Source organism: Electrona antarctica, assembly GCF_951216825.1.
Source record: "Electrona antarctica genome assembly, chromosome: 24".
Classification (NCBI taxonomy): Eukaryota; Metazoa; Chordata; class Actinopteri; order Myctophiformes; family Myctophidae; genus Electrona; species Electrona antarctica.
In genome coordinates, this window is record NC_136803.1 from 14,382,585 (window position 1) to 14,402,215 (window position 19,631).

The window sequence follows — 19,631 nt, forward strand, 5'->3', positions numbered from 1 at the left end:
GCTGACTAAACACTGGTTGCTTTGATGCCAACCGTCCGTAATGGCTGTCATTTTCTGTTCTCTAACGAAGAGGAGTTAGGAGGTGTGTGTGGGTGTGGGGTGTGTGTGTGTGTGTGTGTGTGTGTGTGTGTGTGTGGGGTGTGTGTGTGTGTGTGTGTGTGGGTGGGTGTGGTTTGGAACCTGATCCCCATGAACAACTAAGTATGTACATGAGGTGCGGAAATAGCGAATCTACAAGCTCACAACACATCACAACTCAACGTGTGTTGAGCTTATAGTTGGACCACCTGAGCGCAACCAAACATAAAATTACGTGTCTAGTCCCTCCCTAACATTTTAGTCCGGCTTCCTTCGGACAATCTACCAGCATAGGTAGGCTAATTATACTAGTAAAGAACAGAAAAGGAGAGCGTAAAAAAAGGATACTAAAACTAGATGGTCAGGAGAATGACAGCTATGGGCAGACTGAACATGTGTCTGGGACCGCTCTGCACCAGAGGAAACAACACACATATGGGAAGGCTGACCACTGAGACGACCTCTGACCCTGACCCTTGACACGGCTGCGACCATAGAGAGAGAGAGGCAGACAGACGGGGGGGCTGTGTCCGAAGACACTCCCTATAGTGCTTTATGGTGATTCCATGAAGATGAGACATCATGAGAGAACAACAGGCAGAACACAACACATGTCCTTTTCACATAGTTGAATTTGCGCCTCCGCGGACAGAGCAAATGGACACGTTTCAACCTACCAGACGCAGAGGAAGACCTGACGTATCGAGTGCAAGTAGTCATAGAGTAGACATAGGGCCCTATATGTTCGTCAGTGCCAATAGTCATCCCCTGGGTCGCAGAAGTAATTTCTCTATGGAGAATAACATTGGGTCATCTTAAAACCGTCTCATATCAGCATTGTCCCGGCGATATTGTCGCAGAGGGTGGCTCTGTATCGGTTACGATCAGTCACACTCACTCATATTTGATACAGTGTATAAGTGATCATGGTAAATTCCTGATATCAAATATTCCGTGGACGATATCCACGTTGAGGGAGCCTGTCCTACATACAGTAGAAGTGTCTGCACAGGGTGTAAGGAGGAGTGAGGTTGCACTCCTTACACACACACACACACACACACCCTGTGTTCTCCTTTTCCCCCTTACAGTGTGTGTCTGGGGAGTAAGGGGGGGGGGGGGGGGGGGGGGGGTGGTCATGCTCCATAAGCCTAAAAGCAGGAGACCAGGTGGTCATTCACTTAGACCTGCAACCTCTTAACATCTGCTGCCCAGAACCTCCTGATTCCATTAGGATGCTGCTGCTACTGTGTGTGTGTGTGTGTGTGTGTGTGTGTGTGTGTGTGTGTGTGTGTGTGTGTGTGTGTGTGTGTGTGTGTGTGTGTGTGTGTGTGTGTGTGTGTGTGTGTGTGTGTGTGTGTGTGTGTGTGTGTGTGTGTGTGTGTGTGTGTGTGTGTGTGTGTGTGTGTGTGTGTGTGTGTGTGTCATTTTCCGTTTCGAACTTGTAACCCTCAATTTTGTGTGTGTGTGTGAGCGCGTGCTTGTACCTGTGTGTGTGTGTGTGTGTCTGTGACACAATACCTGCCATGAACAAAATCAGTCCCACGGTGCCAGCTGTCACCTTGTGTGTGTTACCTTGTGTGTGTGTGTGTGTGTGTGTTACCTTGTGTGTGTGTGTGTGTGTGTGTGTGACTGTGTGTGTGTGCGCGCACGTGCGTGTGTATTTACATGGGGAAGCAGCACAGGGAGACTTATTTGCAAGCAGGACGTTGGCTGATCAGATTTGTGTGTTTTCCACTTCCTGTGTCAGCCTGTCTCACTCCACTATGATGTCATCAACAGCTGGATACTCACTGGTCATGTGATGCAGAATCGGATCGTGTAAATGCAATGCAATGATATGTATGTAGATCAATCGATCGATCAATAGATGGATATACATAGATAAATACATTGATAATCCAGTTATATATCGGCGGAAACCTCCTATCTCCATTTTCTAACTTTTTATCGTCCTAATTAATCATACTACAGCGTCACAGATAAGCAACAAAAGTCGCAGGTCCACTTTGAGCTTGTAGATCTGCTACTTTTGATGCTTTGAGTTGGAATTCTGAAAACTAACAGTTTTGGACAGGTTTCCAGACAGTATACTTTCACACTGCAGGAGAACCGACATTGAACTAGAAGACGTACATGTTAACTACATGTTTAGTGTAAAGTACTTAGTGTGAAGTAATTACAATTTACAATTTAGGCATTTAGCAGACGCTCTTAATCCAGAGCGACTTACATTAGGCAAGAACAAAAGCATGGGAATACATCACATATATAAAATGCATTTATCATGAAACATGCGTAAGCTAAGAACGTAACTAGAACATATCTATATAATGACACTATACATATAAACTATACATATATACTATACTAGTAAGTTGTTTAACCATTACGACATTGAGGCCGATTCTTCAAATGACTTCTAAATCAGTAGTTATCAAACCTTTTTGGGTCAAGGACCCCCAAAATGGTATGGATTTGCCTGCGAACTCCATCTGAAAATGTTTTGTGCAAGAGACCCCCCAGAAGAGAAGATTTATGTAAAAAAAAAACGCTTTCAAGATTTTTCAAAGATGTTCAGATATATATATTTTACACACACACACACACATACACACACACACACACACACACACACACGCTCACACACACATGCTCACACAGAGACACACACACTCACACACTGTAACCGGGGACGACAGGAGACGAGTGACAGCTGGGAGTGGTTGCCAAGCGACAGGACACAAGGGAAGAGGAGGAATCCTGGACATCCTGTCCATTTCCTGTCCAGACTCCCACACTGTACTGCATGCACCGGATGCACGCACACAAACACACACACTACATCTACTGTGTGTGTGTGTATATGTGTGTATGTGTGTGTGTGTGTGTGTGTGTGTGTGTGTGTGTGTGTGTGTGTGTGTCTGAAAACGCTGTAGATTGAAAACTCACCTCTTCAGACTCCACCCTAGCCCGCAGCACTTGCCCTAGCACTTGTCCTAGCCTCGACGACCTTGCAGGCGAATGCAATGGCTCAACTTATTCTATATCTATATCAGAAGGCGTCCCGCACAATGGCCATGTTGTGGGTTACTCCGCACGGCGCACAGAGCCCAACACTTGGTGCCATGTGGAATGTTTACCATCTGAAATAAGCTGACCCCCCCCTCCCTCCCTTCTCCCCTCCCCACCCCACCCCAGCTGCTGTGGGCGCGTGCACGTGCGCACACGTTTGTGGTACAACCAAAACAAAAAATAAACCACTTTTACTGAAGCAGCCGGTGTCGTGTTTCTGTCGCTGACGGCAAGACGTTCAGCTTGTGCTCATGTCATGCTTGCTCACACACACATGCACACACGCAAGCTTTGGTCAGATCAAAAGAACAGTGGCTAATCCTCTGACTCTAAAATCCTGAGTGACCCTTATGGGTCCATTTGGTTCCATTTGCACACTGTCAGGAGTTACATTAAGACTCTGCTAACAGCACCACTGCCTTAAACAGGTAGTGTTGTTGTTGTTAGTAGGAATAAACACAGAAGCAACCGGGAGGAAGTAGACTAAGAAAGGGGAGAAGCCAAACCAACTTGATGTTTTTGACACAAAAAAGTAGGAAGCAAAAACAAAGAAACATTATTTGTTTCCCCTCTATTTATTACTGAATGGTTTCCCACTAGATTATAAGAAAGCCATGAGACTCATAGGGGAGGAGCCTATCTCCTGTTTCATTAGCGTGATGTAGCTTGATGTACAAGTACACCACCTGGACTTGACGCTATCAGTGACAGTCAGCCACACAGCAGGGCTAAACGAAGGGAACACATACATACGCGACCCGTTTGGAACATCAAAGGGATTAAACCTGGCCTGTTCCATTGTATACTGCAGAGCACGGGGGACACTCTGCACTTACAGTAACTGCACACATAATGTACATTCTGTAGCAAACAGTGGGTCACGACTCAGGACCCATTTGTGGGTCACGGACCAATTTTTATGGGACTCACGAGTCACGACTCGAGTAAAAATCCCATTTTCAAACCAACAAACCTAAGAAATTCCAACTCTTCATCAATTAAAAACATTTTGAAACATGTTTCAAAAGTATTTAATGAAATAAGAAAATACATAGATAGGTGTACTTGATGTGGGTTTTGTCTGTACGTGCACAGATGTACATAGATAGGTGTACGTGTACTTAATGGGTTTTGTCTGTACGTGCACAGATGTACATATATATAGATGTATAGTACTTGTCTACTTTTATGGTATGTAATGTGTACGTATCTTGCCTCGCTAAACCGTGCATTCTATTAATATCCCCTCGACCCTGTTTCTTCACATAACCGCATTGCACATTCCACGTGGCTGCTAGGAGTGTTCTCAAGAGGGTTACAGTTTGTCTGTACTGTACATATTCAAACCTTTAAACTTTTTTTTCTTTAAAAAAATAGCAGATCTACAAGCTCGCAGCGCTGCACAATGTGAAAAATCTTGAAAGGGCTATTTTCACACGAATCTTCTCTTCTGGTTGGGTCCCTGGCAAAAAACATTGTTGTTCTTACTATATACTATACGGGTCGGAACACACAACATTTCACCTGCATGAGAGAGTGAGAAATAAACTCCTCTTGATTCATGGCTACGTCGTAAAATCATGTGTACGCGACATGTTGTGTTGTGAATTAAATGGACAGTCGACGGTGGAAAGGGACACTCTAGTCTAAAGAGGGGGACATGGGGGACAGGGACACACTACAGAGGAGGACATGTCTGTCTCTGTTGATGGAGTTTATTTGAATATTCAGTATGAAGAGCAAACCTGTTTTGTTTAAAGGTCAAGTTTGTGCGTCCGTCCGTCTGTCTGGCTGGCTGGCTGGCTGGCTGTGCATGTGTGTATGTGCGTGTGTATCTGTGTGCGTGTGTGACACAATCCCAGACTCCTCACAAGGATAGAATACCTGTTAAAATTGACCTTAAGGAGACATTAAGTCCTTTTAAGGGCCAGGGTCATTTTCAAGATTTTTTTTTTTGTAGAACCATGGTTAGTTAGAGTTACTATAATATATAGAATATATAGTAATATATAGTGTTTGTAGACATGTTTTGGTGTGTGCGTGCTTGCTCGCTCCATGACTGGCATTCAGGCATTCCGGGTGTGTAAGTTTGTACTTGTTTGTTATCACCCCCCCCCCCCCCCCCCCCCCTCCTCTTTACCAGGCTGGTTGAGGAAGTTCATCTCTTATCAGAGTTGTTTTCATTTCAAGTTGAACATATTTCAAGTGTGGTTTTACTCATGTCATTCGCCTGAAAACCAACAAACCCCGCAATAACTGTGTGATTGATATCACTCTCTCCAATAGTCCCAGGGTCACAGACCTGTAAGCATCCTTTCGTTGGTTCCATTTGTACACTCTCAGAGTTACAGACCTGTAAGGGAGCTATTTGGTTCCATTTGTACACTCTCAGAGTTACAGACCTGTAAGGGAGCTATTTGGTTCCATTTGTACACTCTCAGAGTTACAGACCTGTAAGGGAGCTATTTGGTTCCATTTGTACACTCTCAGAGTTACAGACCTGTAAGGGAGCTATTTGGTTCCATTTGTACACTCTCAGAGTTACAGACCTGTAAGGGAGCTATTTGGTTCCATTTGTACACTCTCAGAGTTACAGACCTGTAAGGGTCTATTTGGAACGCTGTCAAGGAACCCTGAACCCCACTTTGAGTTTGAGAACCACTGCTTTAAATCATTACTTTCCAGTTTAGCCACTAGAGGGAGCACCGTCATTCGTTGTGAGCACCCTGCACAGCCCTGTTCTCCCAGGCAGCCAACCAGCATGTGATGTGAAGTCTGTATCAGCAGCAGCATTGACCCATATAACTAACACCACTTTGTAAATGGTTGTCAACTGGGTGAGATGGTTGAGAGAGACCATATACTGTATATACTGTATGTGTATAGGCAGTATGTCAATTGATTATTTGGGGATTATGGGGCGGCAGTGGCTCAGGAGGTAGTAATGCACAATCTATGTAAAGCACCTTGGATAAAGGCGCTATATGAATGCACCATTTCCCAATACTAAAAGTAACATAACTGGACATACATGTCACACATGTAGACATTATATACAGCAGGGTTTCTAAAAAATACCGGTGTGTGTATATATATATTTCTACTTATCTTATTTAGTTTTACTTCCCTAATAAAATCTACAATGAAAAGTGATCTATGAAGTGAGCTTGTAGATCTCCTATTGTCACTAGTTTGGGTCGCTGGGAAGACACTGCATTTCTCTTTTGGGTGCCGGGCTAAAAGGTTTGGGAGCCCTTGAGGACTTTCAAGCACTCCAAAAATGTGGAGGAGAGGAAGTTACTTTCTCTCCTCCACATTTTTGGAGTGCTTAGTTGGAAGTCACTCTTCCTTTTTAAGTCTACATTCCCTGATGCTAGAACCTTCAATATGCTTTTAAAGACTTGAGGCTTGAGGCTGTGGGCACCTGTATGGTTTTGACCTTGCTGTATGGTGTCTCTGTTGACATAATCCAGTGGCCAATGTGTGTGTTATGTCTGTGGTGGTTGAGACCACGTTGGTTGTAACAACAGACAGACAGTGAAGCCTTGTGGTGGCTGGCTGTAGTTGTCTCTGTGTGTGTGTGGTGTGATGTCAGAGGGGGGATGCATCCCCCAGGCGGCTGCCATGGTAACATGCGGCGAGGATGGTGTGGATTGAAGACGGGAGGGTTGTTGTTTTAGTGAAGTGTTTATAGAGTGTGTGCGTGTGCGTGCGTGCGTGTGCAGAAGTAAATAAATTAGGGCCGCAACCATTGATTATTCTCTTATAGCCATCACTCTAGATAGATTACTTTTTTCGATTAATCTAAATAACTGAGAAGCAAACAATCAACGATTCATACAAACAATCAGATAGGACGTTTCTGTTTGGATGTATAGGCTGTCACGGCTACTCAGTAGGCGTTCCTGTTTGGATGTATAGGCTGTCACGGCTACTCAGTAGGCGTTCCTGTTTGGATGTATAGGCTGTCACGGCCACTCAGTAGGCGTTCCTGTTTGGATGTATAGGCTGTCACGGCCACTCAGTAGGCGTTCCCTCATAACGTCCGGGTACGATAATGATGTCATAGCCCCTATACATTGTCTCGCCGGCAACTGTGTCGTGCAAAATTAATCGTGAAATAGTCTATGATGACGATAGTCGATCTACAGACTCACAACTATTATGTTCAACTGAAGATATTGTTTTGCCTATGCCCAAAAATAGAGGTAGATTATTTATCGATTATTTCATGACATTCTCGATTGTTTTGTGTAATCAATTCAATCGATTAGTTGCACCCCTAAAATTATAGATGCACCTGATTCACCGTTGCTCTCTTTCTCTCTCTGTGCGTGCGTGTGTGTGTGTGTGTGTGTGTGTGTGCGCGTGCGTGCAGATGGAGCAGGTCTCAGACGATGAGCTGGACCACGGGCCAGAGGAGGAGGACAGTGACAAAGAGGACCAGGATCTGGACAAGATGTTTGGTGCCTGGCTGGGAGAGCTGGACAAGCTTACACAGGTACACACACACACACACACACACACACACACACACACACACACACACACACACACACACACACACACACACACACACACACACACACACACACACACACACACACACACACACAGAGAGAGAGAGGATGACAGCGTACTACACACACACAGGTAGAGGAGGGAGGAGGGGTCCATGGCGTATCCATGGTAACTGCAACACTGCTAATCCTGTCTCTATCCACTGTTTCCTAGCAACCTCCTACTATCTGTGTCTGTGTGTGTGTGTGTGTGTGTGTGTGTGTGTGTGTGTGTGTGTGTGTGTGTGTGTGTGTGTGTGTGTGTGTGTGTGTGTGTGTGTGTGTGTGTGTGTGTGTGTGTGTGTGTGTGTGTGTGTGTGTGTGTATTATTCATCATGTATTGTACACACACTGCTTTTGATGTATGTGTTTGTTTCCATACCTCTTTGATGACTGTGTGTGTATATACATACATGCTTAAAACTCCTCTGGTGGCCTGGGCCATGGCTCAGCGGTCCAGGCACCTTGGCTGGTAACCCAGTCTGGCAGTGTGCCGTGGGTTCGACTCCCGATCTCGACGGCCTTTACTGCATGTCCTCCCCCCATCTCTCTCCCCATTTCCTGTCAGCCTACTGTCTGTCCCTCCATAAAAAAATATAAATAAAATAAAGGCGAAAGCTACAAAAAAAACATTTTAAAAACTCCTCTGGTGAGGTGTGCGTGTGCACGTGCGTGGACTGTATGCTGATGTGCCGTCCTCTTAGACGCCAACAGCATGTTCGGGGGTTGAAAACGCCCAAAAAAGACGAACCCCACTTTTGTCTTCAATGTTTGTGTTTACACAAACACTCAAAGCAGGACATAGGAGGGGCTAGCACCCCTCAAAAAGTGAAAACGCACTGGTCTGATTCTGTGTGTGTGTGTGTGTGTGTGTGTGTGTGCGTGTAGAGTCTGGATGACGGCAGACCTCAGAAGACCCTCCAGAAGGCTCCTCTCAGACAGGAGACTAACATGGCCAACTTCTCTTATCGCTTCTCCATGTACAACATTAACGGTGAGACAGACACACACACACACACACACACACACACACACACACACACACACACACACACACACACACACACACACACACACACACACACACACACACACACAGGTATTTCTCTTTGGAATGAGCTCAACCCAAGATGTTTTTTCGATGGTTTTTGTAACCTATTTTGTAACTTCATGTTGCAACTGCCGGGCGGGCTCAGGGGTAGAGTGGCTGGTAGAGCGGCCGGATGGGAACCGCGAGGTTCCCAGTTCGATCCCGGGCTCCCCCAGACAGAGTTAGTGTCCAAGTGTCCTTGAGCAAGACTCTGAACCCCTAATTGCTCCCGATGTGCAGGTTGGTGCCTTGCATGGTTTCCTCCTCCATCGGTGTATGAATGTGTGAATATAATGCACAATCTTGGATAAAGGCGCTATATAAATGCACCATTTACTGTATGTGCTGCGTGCTAAAATGTTTAGTGTGCCAATTTGAATTAACCCATTTTGGGCGGGAACCCCTTTTGGTGTTAGCATTATGTTATGCTTTAGCTATTGAATTTTTTTTTTTTGAAAAATCAAAGAACCACTGACATAGAAACATAGCTTTTTCAGAAAACTGTCAGGATGTAGAAGACATTTTGAGAATCTGATCTCGGGTCAAAATGGGTTAATGGTCAACTGTGGTGGTTGTGTTCCATGTGTCCAGAGGCCCTGAACCAGGGGGACACGGTGGACCTGGACGCCCTCATGGCTGACCTGTGCTCCATAGAGCAGGAGCTCAACACCATCAGTAAGCCCAACTCGTCCTCCCGGAGCAGCCAGGGGGCCAAGGGGGGCTCCTCCCAGCGGGCCCTGGGGGGCCGTGGGTCCAGCACCAAGCAGACAGGGAGCAGTGGAGGAGGGGGCAGTAGTGGAGGTTTGTGTTGTTGAATGACATGTTATTGGATTGTTAAATCTCAGTACAAATAATCATTCCTGTTCACCTAACAAAGTTGTTACATTTTTATTTTTATTTATTTTTTAATTACAATTTATACTGCTGTTGAGTCAATGAAAATCTTGTGGCTAAAGTTAATTGCATAAAACAAAAGCCAAAAACCAACAAAAAGGACCATTGCGTACGTACAGAAATGGAACATGTCTTTCCGTAGGAATGTTAATAGTTAATATAATATAATATGCCTTTTTTATTCTTTCTATATATCAGCACAGACATTGAAATTAAGATTCTCCATTCTTTTTTAAACGCTGCTTTACAACTAACCGGTTAATCAATCGATAAGCATATCAAAACGTATCAATTAACTATTAATGCATCAATCGATAATTCCCATCCCTACCTGACCACTGTGTTTGATCCCTCCACCCCTCTCCAGGAAGCACCAGCAGCAGCACCCGCGCCTCCCCCGCCAACACGGTGCGGGGTGCGGGCGCAGGCGCCCGCCCCACCGCCTCCAACTTCTCCCTGGACGACATCACGGCGCAGCTGGAGAAGGCCTCGCTCAGCATGGACGAGGCCGCCCGCCAGACCTCCTGCTCCTCCTCCTCTTCCTCCTCCTCTTCCTCCTACTCCTCCGCCACGCTGAGGAGGCCCTCGTCGGGGTCGTCGCCCAGCGATGGTAGGCCTGCCTGTCGCGTTCACGAATAATAGAAACGAAAAATTGCGTGTTGTTAGAAGGCTATATGTGATTTTACATAAATGAAATATATAAAATCACACTCGGCTGTGGCTCGGACGGCATATGTAAAGCAAACATAAAAAGTCTATGTGGCTATCACATGACGTCACAGGGCTGGGGGGGGGGGGTCACACGCAAAGCCAGGCATTGGAGGGGCTAGGACCCCTCATAAAACACAGGTGTACCGATTTGCATGATGTTTGGACAAAATCTGTAGGAGTAGTAGCGACATTTGTGTTAAAAAAAAGGCCTGCTCGTGGCACTATAACAGGCCGATGTGAATCATTTGGGCAACTGGCTCTGGCCTCCAGGGAGCATGCGTGCACAGTTACACGTTGATCGGTCCAACTGTGCTCACGGACGGACGGACGAACACACACACGAACACCGAACGCACGCACGGACAGGAGCCAACACATAGTCTCGGCCATGCCTTTGGCCTGGCGAAGACAACAGAGGGGAAGGAAAGTCTGAAGAGGTGCATGATTTTGAGGGCAGTTTTCAACGAGGAGAACTAACGGTCAACTGTATGACAGCCCTAGGCAACGGTCAGCCGGTTGGGCAGCACCGCAGGACGGGCTCCGTGGGAGCGGTCATTGAGGCGGACGCGGCATCCCAGCGCTCCAGCGTCAACTCGGCCTGCGCCTCGGCCTCCAGCATGGACTCCCTGGACATCGACAAGGTGCTGAGGACGGGAGACACGGAGGGCCAGGGGACAGGGGCCGTCCCCGGCACCCAGGGACCCAACCAGACCAGCACTGAGGTACGCACGCACGCACGCACGCACGCACGCTCGCACGCACGCACGCACGCTCACAAACACGTGTAATATCATGATTGGGGCATGAAGTAGCTCGTTTTCCAGTTCATACCAATGTACAAGCGTGATGACACAGCTGAAATCCAACACACCCATTTTGAACCTGATTAGCTGCAGCTGTGCTGCTAACAGCACTGTGTAGTGTACTATAAGGTGAGCCTTATGCAGCTGTGTTGCTTACATCACTGTGTACTACTGTATAAGTTCAGTGTGATGCAGCCTGCCATGTTTTTTACCCTGCTGTAGTGTTTTTTTTTTACCTGAAGTGAAAAACAAACTACAAAATCAACCTGGGGTTTAATTTCCCTTCAGTTTGTGTAAGACAGTGGTTTTCAAAGTTTTTATTTTCAAGGACACCCACAACTCTTGAGGTATGTAACTCTCAGAGTACCAGACACGTAAGGGTCCATTTGGAACCCCCGAAAGGAAGCCTTTCTCTCATGCTGCGCATGCGTGCGTGAGAGATCAATTCAGTTTCACACTAACCATTTCAAGAATTAAAGTCAAAAGTGCTGTCCGTTGCTTCACAATGTATCGTCATTTCTCAACCTTTCTTCCATTCAACTTGGGGCATGCAAAGCAAACCCTTTGCATGTGAAAAAAAACCTCAAAGAAAGAAAATCCGCCTTCGGATTTGCTTGAATGGAAAGAAAATGCGATTGAGTTCATTGTGCTGTGAACCTGGTTTATTGTTCCTGCATGACTTTTAAGACACTGCATGGTGTTTCTGTAAGGAGACTGCATGCGCCGGCCCGTACACAATGCCACTCCTGTGCTGTGCATTGTACGGCGGGTTCGTTTTGTGGATACGTCGTAATCTCCTCACCTCGTTATCCCGAGTGTGACTCGGATTACAACGTTTTTAACGCCTACTTTGTTTGCGAACGCCTTTTGTCCGCCGACCGTCCGTCTTGGCTCTCTCTAGGTTAGAAAAGCTTGCTTCTTGATGAAGGAGCCTGAGACCGATTCTATAAATCATCAGCTATTTAAAAACAATTGAAACGGTAAAACATTTCTATTAAAAGTCAATACCAAAGACAAAGTCTCCTACCAAAGACTATAACAATGTCATCCCTGGTTGGCACTCGGCATCAAGGGTTGGATTAGGGTGCAAGTTCCTGCGACATACAGTACTAGCTTCATGATCTTCTGTACTATCATGTCCCCCCAGGGGGTGTACTTGTGAATTATGTGACAAACTAGTGTCATGTCCACTCCAGGGGGGTTACTTGTACGTCATGTCCACTCCAGGGTGGTGTACTTGTACGTCATGTCCACTCCAAGGGGGTGTACTTGTGAATCATGAGACAAACTAGCGTCATGTCCAGGGGGTGTACTTGTACTTCAAGCGGCCTCATGCTAAGGAAACAGGAGATATGGCCTATGGGCCTCATGGCTCTGGAACTAACCGGCTACTAATTTATTAGCTCATTTGCAGTTTATTTACTGGAATGGAACTCTGGGATCTGTTTTATTAAAACATATACTTGACACACCACATGGTGTCGCCAAATTTACCCAAAAATGGGTCAAGGTGTGACGTTAAAACATACTTTTATGCCCCACAAAATCGAGTATGACTTGACAGAATGTTGGCATAAAAGAGAAGAGAATAAACAGGAAAGCCAAGTTCACACGTGAATGCAATGACCACGCATGTCCTCTGTTGCACTGCATGTTGTGTGTGTTTGTGTGTGTGTGTGTTTTCACCCCTCCCTCTCTCTGTGGCCCTCTGTACACACCAAACTTCCTGCACTTCCTCACTTCCCAGCATGCCTCACTGCGACGGGCCAATGGTAAGCCGGCCAGACGGCAGCTTGACTTTGCGTCGCGAGACGGCGAAGCGGATCAGGCCACTGTAAGTGTGCGTGTGCATGCAGCGGTGTGTTGGCGCTACAGGGCTGGCCGACATGACTTTACATTGTTTCTAACTTTCACCTCGATTACGATTAATGATCGACTATTAATACGAAATAATAGTGAAAATAGCACATCTAAAACCTTGTAGATCGTCTATTTTCAAGGTTTTTGGCTACAACCACTGTACAATGAAGTATAATACTTAACTGGTTAATCACATTTTAATGTTATTTCTTTGATATAAAAATAAAACAAAAAACAAATAAACCTGCTTCTCAATTTTTCGCTGAATCTACAAAGCAAGATAGGCAGTTCAATAATATTTTTTGACATCATTTCAGTTAATTGGCCAGCCCTATGCATGAACTGATAGAGCGTGTGTGTGTGTGTGCGTGTGTGCGTAAGTGCGTGCGTGCGCGCGTGTGCACGTGTTCGTGCGTGTGTGTTTGTGTTTGTGTGAGCACAATTGCACATGTGTGTGTGGTAGCGATAGCTAATAGACATAGCTAGCTAACGGCTGCACTTCCACACTTCATCCTGAGGAGGAGGGCAAGGTTTGTATGGCAAACATTCTGCTCAATCATGATCAATGCTTCTACACAGTCATCACCACCACCGCCACCAATGCCCATGCAGCGCTATCGCCTGTCATTTCTTCATTTCTGCTCTTTCATACACACTGATCAGAGCCCAGCCCGATACATCGCTTTGACTGATAATATCGTCCGGGCTCTTAATGCAGGTTAAACACTGCCATGGGCTCCATGTACAGCAGCCACAACGGAAAGAAATTGAGCCTCTTCCTGACTTCCTTCAACAGGTGTTTTACCACTTGTACTAATGAAGGCTCTGTTTCAGTTAGTGAAGCACAGTCACAGTGGTTCTCAAACTTAAAAATGTCAAGGACCCCCCCCCACTCTGAGAGTGTACACACCTGTAAGGGGCCATTTGAAGCCATAAGCTTCATTAGTATCATTGGTAAAGACCTGTGAAGGAAGTTAAAAGGACAAAGCCCAGTTTCTTTCCAATATGGCCGCTGTGTCATAGAGCCTATAAATAATGAGTATTTCTCTCTCTCTCTCTCTCTCTCTCTCTCTCTCTCTCTCTCTCTCTCTCTCTCTCTCTCTCTCTCTCTCTCTCTCTCTCTCTCATGTTGTGTGTCCTGTGCTTGGAGCAGCACTCCTATCTGGACAGAGAGACCTCTCTGATTCTGAAGAGCATAGCGGGGAAGCCTTCGCACCTCCTTACCAAGGTGACTCACCTCTGCACTGCTACACAGCTTCCTTCCTTCTATCTGCCTCACCTGTGTCGCTCCATTCGCTCGCTTGCTTCTTTTAGTGAATCTTCACGTTCTGTCTCCAAATCCACCCATTCTGACTAATTGACTCGACTGCTTTCTCACTCTAATACCGTTTGCTGTCAGAGTCAGAGCACCGTAGTCTGACATCACTGCCGCTAGAGGGCGCCATCCCCCTGGGTCACAGCGTTATTATATATTGTTTTTTTATTGGAGTCCCTGTAGGACTCATATGGATGTGAAGCATCAACACACTTGGTCACTGTTTGGAGCAGTTTGGCACCGCTCAAGTACTAATTTATGAGTGCGATTTTATTCTTCTCCCCCAAAACAGACGTTATCAAATGTAACTGAATATCATAAACTACACAGAGTCACATCCCAGGTGTTTTTGTTTATTTTTACATCTATCTATCTTTATTTTTACATGTACCAATTTTCGATCTAAGATTTGCCCATGGTACAAAACATAACAGCGTCACCCAGGGGTAGTGGCAGTGACTTTAGGACTCTATCTACAGTATATCGTTGCGGTTGGTTGGGGCAGGAAAAAATCTTATTTCAACTTTTGTAAAAAAACTTTCTGTCATATTTACTGGATATGTATATGTCATGTGTCCTCTCTGACCATATGTTTGTACCATACATTATGATGATGTCACAGCATGTTTACTGTTAGTACATTATGTTAGACCTTGACTTGTGTTGAGGTTGTTTTGGGAACACACACACACACACACACACACACGCATACACACACCGGATCATCAAATGTGACCTCATGCATTATCCGTGTGTCTGGTCAACATATGTATGTAAACAGTGAGGAATGTTGGCTGCATATAGAGGGTGCGTGTGCGCGTGTGTGTGCGTGCGTGCGTGTGTGTGTGTGTGCTGTGCGCGCATCAATGTTGTGTGTTTAGTTTTCAATGCTGAGTCAGTGAGAAGCAATCCTCTTTAGGTTAAGTAGAACACCAGCCCCCTGTCTGCCTTCACCTAATCACCTCTATCTCTCTCTCTCTCTCTCTCTCTCTCTCTCTCTCTCTCTCTCTCTCTCTCTCTCTCTCTCTCTCTCTCTCTCTCTCTCTCCAATTCGAAGGGGCTTTATTGGCATTAGAAAACGCACCGTATGCTTACTTTGGCAAATCAAAAGTGGATCAAAAGAATCAAAACAAATATGTACTGCATATTGTTGTCAGGCAGAAACCTCTGCATCTGCATATTCTAACTTTTTGTGGGTTTTTTTGTTGTAAATTACTACTATCATACTACAGCGTCACACAGAAGCATCAAAGTAGGGTTAGGGTCTCTCTCTCTTGGTCTCTCTCTCTCTCTCATGGTGGTGTTTTTCTTTTTTAATACTGTAAGGTCCTCGGCTGCAGACCGTCAGCGTTTCCCACCGCGTGTTTTGGGTGTGCGCGGTTTGGCTCCCGCACCGAGCTTTATGCTGATCAGATGTGTGCTGATCTGTCGTTTGAAGCCGGGCGTGATTTATGTCGCCGTGACGGAGTGGCGCGCGTCCAAAATGCAGAGTAAGGTATTCTGACGAGGGCCGGGCGGACGGATCGCTTAACCCAATTTAGACTTCTAAATCCTGACAGTTTTCTGAAAAGCCTATGTTTCTATGTCAGTCCTCCTCAATTATTTTCATGTGGATGACCCCCAAATATTAAATCTGATTCACGGAATCGAGAGCTGAACCTCATCCCGGGTATTGATATTGAGAGTAGGGTGATCTATCCATCTGGACGAGAAGTGTTATTTTTCATGTATACTGTATATATATCAACAAATCAAATAAACTACTTACAAGTACAGGCCTTATTTTATACACAGCCGTGTATTATCTCAGTACATGCCCAAAATAGGGATCAATTAAGCTATTAATGGATTATTTGACTACATTACAATTATCGATTCTAGTTGTTTTTAGATAATCGATTAAATCGATCAGTTCGATAAACTATTAGCACATCCGTCCTTGAGACAACATAATTATTATTATTTGAAAGCAAATTGTCAGATATTATTTTTGGAGGAATGTCTGTGTCATCACGGGACCGACGGGGAGAAATAGAATGCCCTGCCATGGGGAGAGGCCACCCAGCCGTGATGTTGGAGCAGGAATATGTATGGCATGCATACAGTACTTATGGCAGACCACCGGACCCCCAGAATTCCCTGCGGGATTCTGAAAGGGTTTCATATTACGTCATCGTGGCTCTGTCTTGTACTTTAGTGTCCAATTTCTACAATCTTAGAAATTGGAATGCGGGAGTTTTGAGGTCAACGCAATCTCATTGGCTAACCTCCAGATTCAGATCCTTATCGTGACCTTAAAGTCCCTGTCCTCATGTCCTCTCAGAATAGGGGGTGGTGGGTGGGGGGGGGTCCACTGTGGTGTACTGGTACAATGGAACTCCCAACTCCTATCTCTGCTCATTTGAATAGAACAACATTGTAGATGGCAAGCGGAGTATATCCGGTAGGAGACTCAATACTGAGAAGCTGACCATAATATGGTCAGCTGCAGTCAGTAATATTATTACTGACCTAATGACCAGCCACCCGGGCATCCAATGAGCTTGTAGATTGCTTATTTTCGGCTAATGTCCCCAGAATTAGAATGCGAGGGTTCAAGTGGTTAATGTAAAAATACAAAAACTAAAGTCCCTTTCACTCAAAGATTTGCCGAGACGGGAGAGATGGTTGAAAGAAAGAAAATATATATACATTTGGTGTTGAGCCAAACTGCAAAAACAGAAATTGTAGGACAAAGCGGGGGGCTCGAAACTCACTTTAGAATTCTCCAAAAATATTTATTTGCAGTAATAAGACATTATTGCTGTTTAGGTTCAAAAAAATAATTTTGGAGTATTCAAAAGTAAGTTGCGAGCCCCCGCTTTGCTCTGAAAGTTACATTTACCCAAGTACGCCTTTATTACATTAAAAAGGCAACTGCCTGCTGGGCAGTTGCCTTTTTAATGTAATGATCCGTGTGAGCACCTTTTTATTATTATCACATTTTGCTCCATTGAGCACCTGGTTAGTTCCTCTTTTTTCCTCAACATAAGTATGTTTTTGTCCAAGTGTCCCCTAACTGCTCCCAGAGAGCCTCACACACCAACCAACGGCTGATCACTGCTCCTAAGAGGGTCGAAAAAACACCCATATTTATTAGAATAAAATACACATCAGACTGGGTAACGTTGTTTTTATTGGATGGATGGATAATATTAATAAAAATGCATGTGAACATTTTTGACTCAGTAGCCAAGCCCTTTAAGTTCAGTGGTCCTCAAAGTGTGTGCGTGCGTGTGTGTGCGTGTGCATGTGTGCGTGCGTGTGCACACCCTAGAGCTGGTCATGTGGGAAGGTAGTCTGGGTCAAGAAGGGGGTATAAGAGGCTTGACTCTTAATACCCCCGACCCACGCATAATAATACACACGCGAGCACACACACACACACACACACACACACACACACACACACACACACACACACACACACACACACACACACACACACACACACACACAGAGTGTAGCTCATCTATAAGAGGGTCCACACTCCACAGTTGGTCACGGTCGCACACCCCACCCACCTGCTCATCCTGCTCATCCTGATTGGCTGAGGGAAAACGGGGGTCCGGCAAATGGGTCCCACTCCCACCGGTTGGCTGGTCCAAGGTTTTTGATTTGACCTTTTTTGTTTTTAAAATAGTCCCATCTACAAGCTCACACAATCGTACATTTATTTCCACTACTTTTGCGGACCAGCGTTGCATGGCAAACTTTAAAAATAGGGCTTCAGCGATTAATCAGACACATTGATATATATTTAGAAATGTCCCTTGGTGATTCGCTGTTTTGTTTTTTTTGTTTACGGTATTTAAACATGCTTCTCAATGAATCGCAAAAAAAGCAATTGATAGAATAATCACCAAGAAAATAATCACCCATAAGAGAGAGAGAGAGAGAGAAATGGAGGGAGGAAGGGGGTTGTAGAGAGAAGAGGAAGATGCTGGTGTGGTTAGGGGGTGTGGGGAGGGGCTTCCCTCCCCCTCCTCCTCCTCCTCTGTAGTGGTCTCATTGGGTTGATGCTGTAGTGTAGCACACTGCTTCCCATGTCAGCATGCACATGCTTGCACGCCAGCCAGACCCGCGCTAGCTGTCGCCACCGCGGCCCTGGCCCGGACGGCGTTAGCCGCGGTCGTGGTGGAGTCACATCGGTAGGACCTGCGTGACTTTTGGGCTTTTTTTTGTGCTCGTCACACTCATTCCGTTACAAAGCCCCAGCGGTGTCGGGGATTACACGCGAGGAGAGCTGGAAACGGAGGACGTGTGAAGGGGTCTTGTAGAAGTTTGTTTTTGACGGACCGACGTGGAGGCGACTGGATTATTTGGACACGCGCTTCTTTGATGATCCCCTTGGAACGGGACCTGTGTAGTGGCATCGTTTTGTCTCTCCTCTAATCCATCCACTGATCTCACACTCATCCGCAGCCTCTTGCCCTTTGGGGATCTCCCACCATTGTCTCCCTTCCGCCGTACGCTGAGATCAAAGGAATTTTAACAGACGCGCATACGCGTATACGAGGAGCGCAGTATGGAACCACAGGCATGTGGCAGGTTTTTTTTTTTTTAATTGAACGTTAGACAAAAAATAATTCAATCGCGGTTGAGGTGATTTACAATTGAGGTTTATTTAGTCTGTGATCGAATACACACACACCTACGCACGCACGCACACACACACACACACACACACACACACACACACACACACACACACACACACGCGCTCACTGGAGAATACACACACAACTAACTGGAGCTCACTGGAGCTGTAGAATGGAAGTGATGGCGTCTTGCTGGAGGGGGCAGGTAAGCCCAAGGAAATGGCTTTTATGTTGTGTGTTGTGAGGGCATTTAACTGGCGGGCACAGGGCTGACTCTTTAATGAGATGAGGTGTGATTGTGTGTCAGAGAAGGAGTATCGTGTGTGTATGCCATGTGTGTGAGTGTGAGTGTGTGTGTGTGTAAGGGGCGTGCGTGTGTCAGAGATAGACCGTTTATCAAGCTGTTTCTTCATGTCTGTCCAGGAGGAACAGGCTGCCAAACTCAAAGCAGAGAAGATCCGAGTTGCCCTGGAGAAGATCAAGGAGGCACAGGTGAAAAAGGTATGTCGCGCGCACACACACACACACACACCTGCACACGCACGCACACAGACACACACACACACACACACACACACACACACACACACACACACACACACACAC

At 45.8% G+C, this 19,631-nt stretch overlaps 1 protein-coding gene across 1 annotated transcript in view; it reads left to right on the forward strand.

Annotated features, from left to right (window-relative positions):
- raph1b (Ras association (RalGDS/AF-6) and pleckstrin homology domains 1b) overlaps positions 1–19,631 on the forward strand; it is an 87,163-nt gene that overhangs the window by 51,394 nt on the left and 16,138 nt on the right. The window contains 8 exon segments of the mRNA XM_079495744.1: positions 7,532–7,654; positions 8,601–8,706; positions 9,394–9,603; positions 10,064–10,306; positions 10,903–11,129; positions 12,958–13,044; positions 14,224–14,298; positions 19,449–19,526. Of these exon segments, the coding sequence (XP_079351870.1) occupies positions 7,532–7,654; positions 8,601–8,706; positions 9,394–9,603; positions 10,064–10,306; positions 10,903–11,129; positions 12,958–13,044; positions 14,224–14,298; positions 19,449–19,526 (1,149 nt within the window).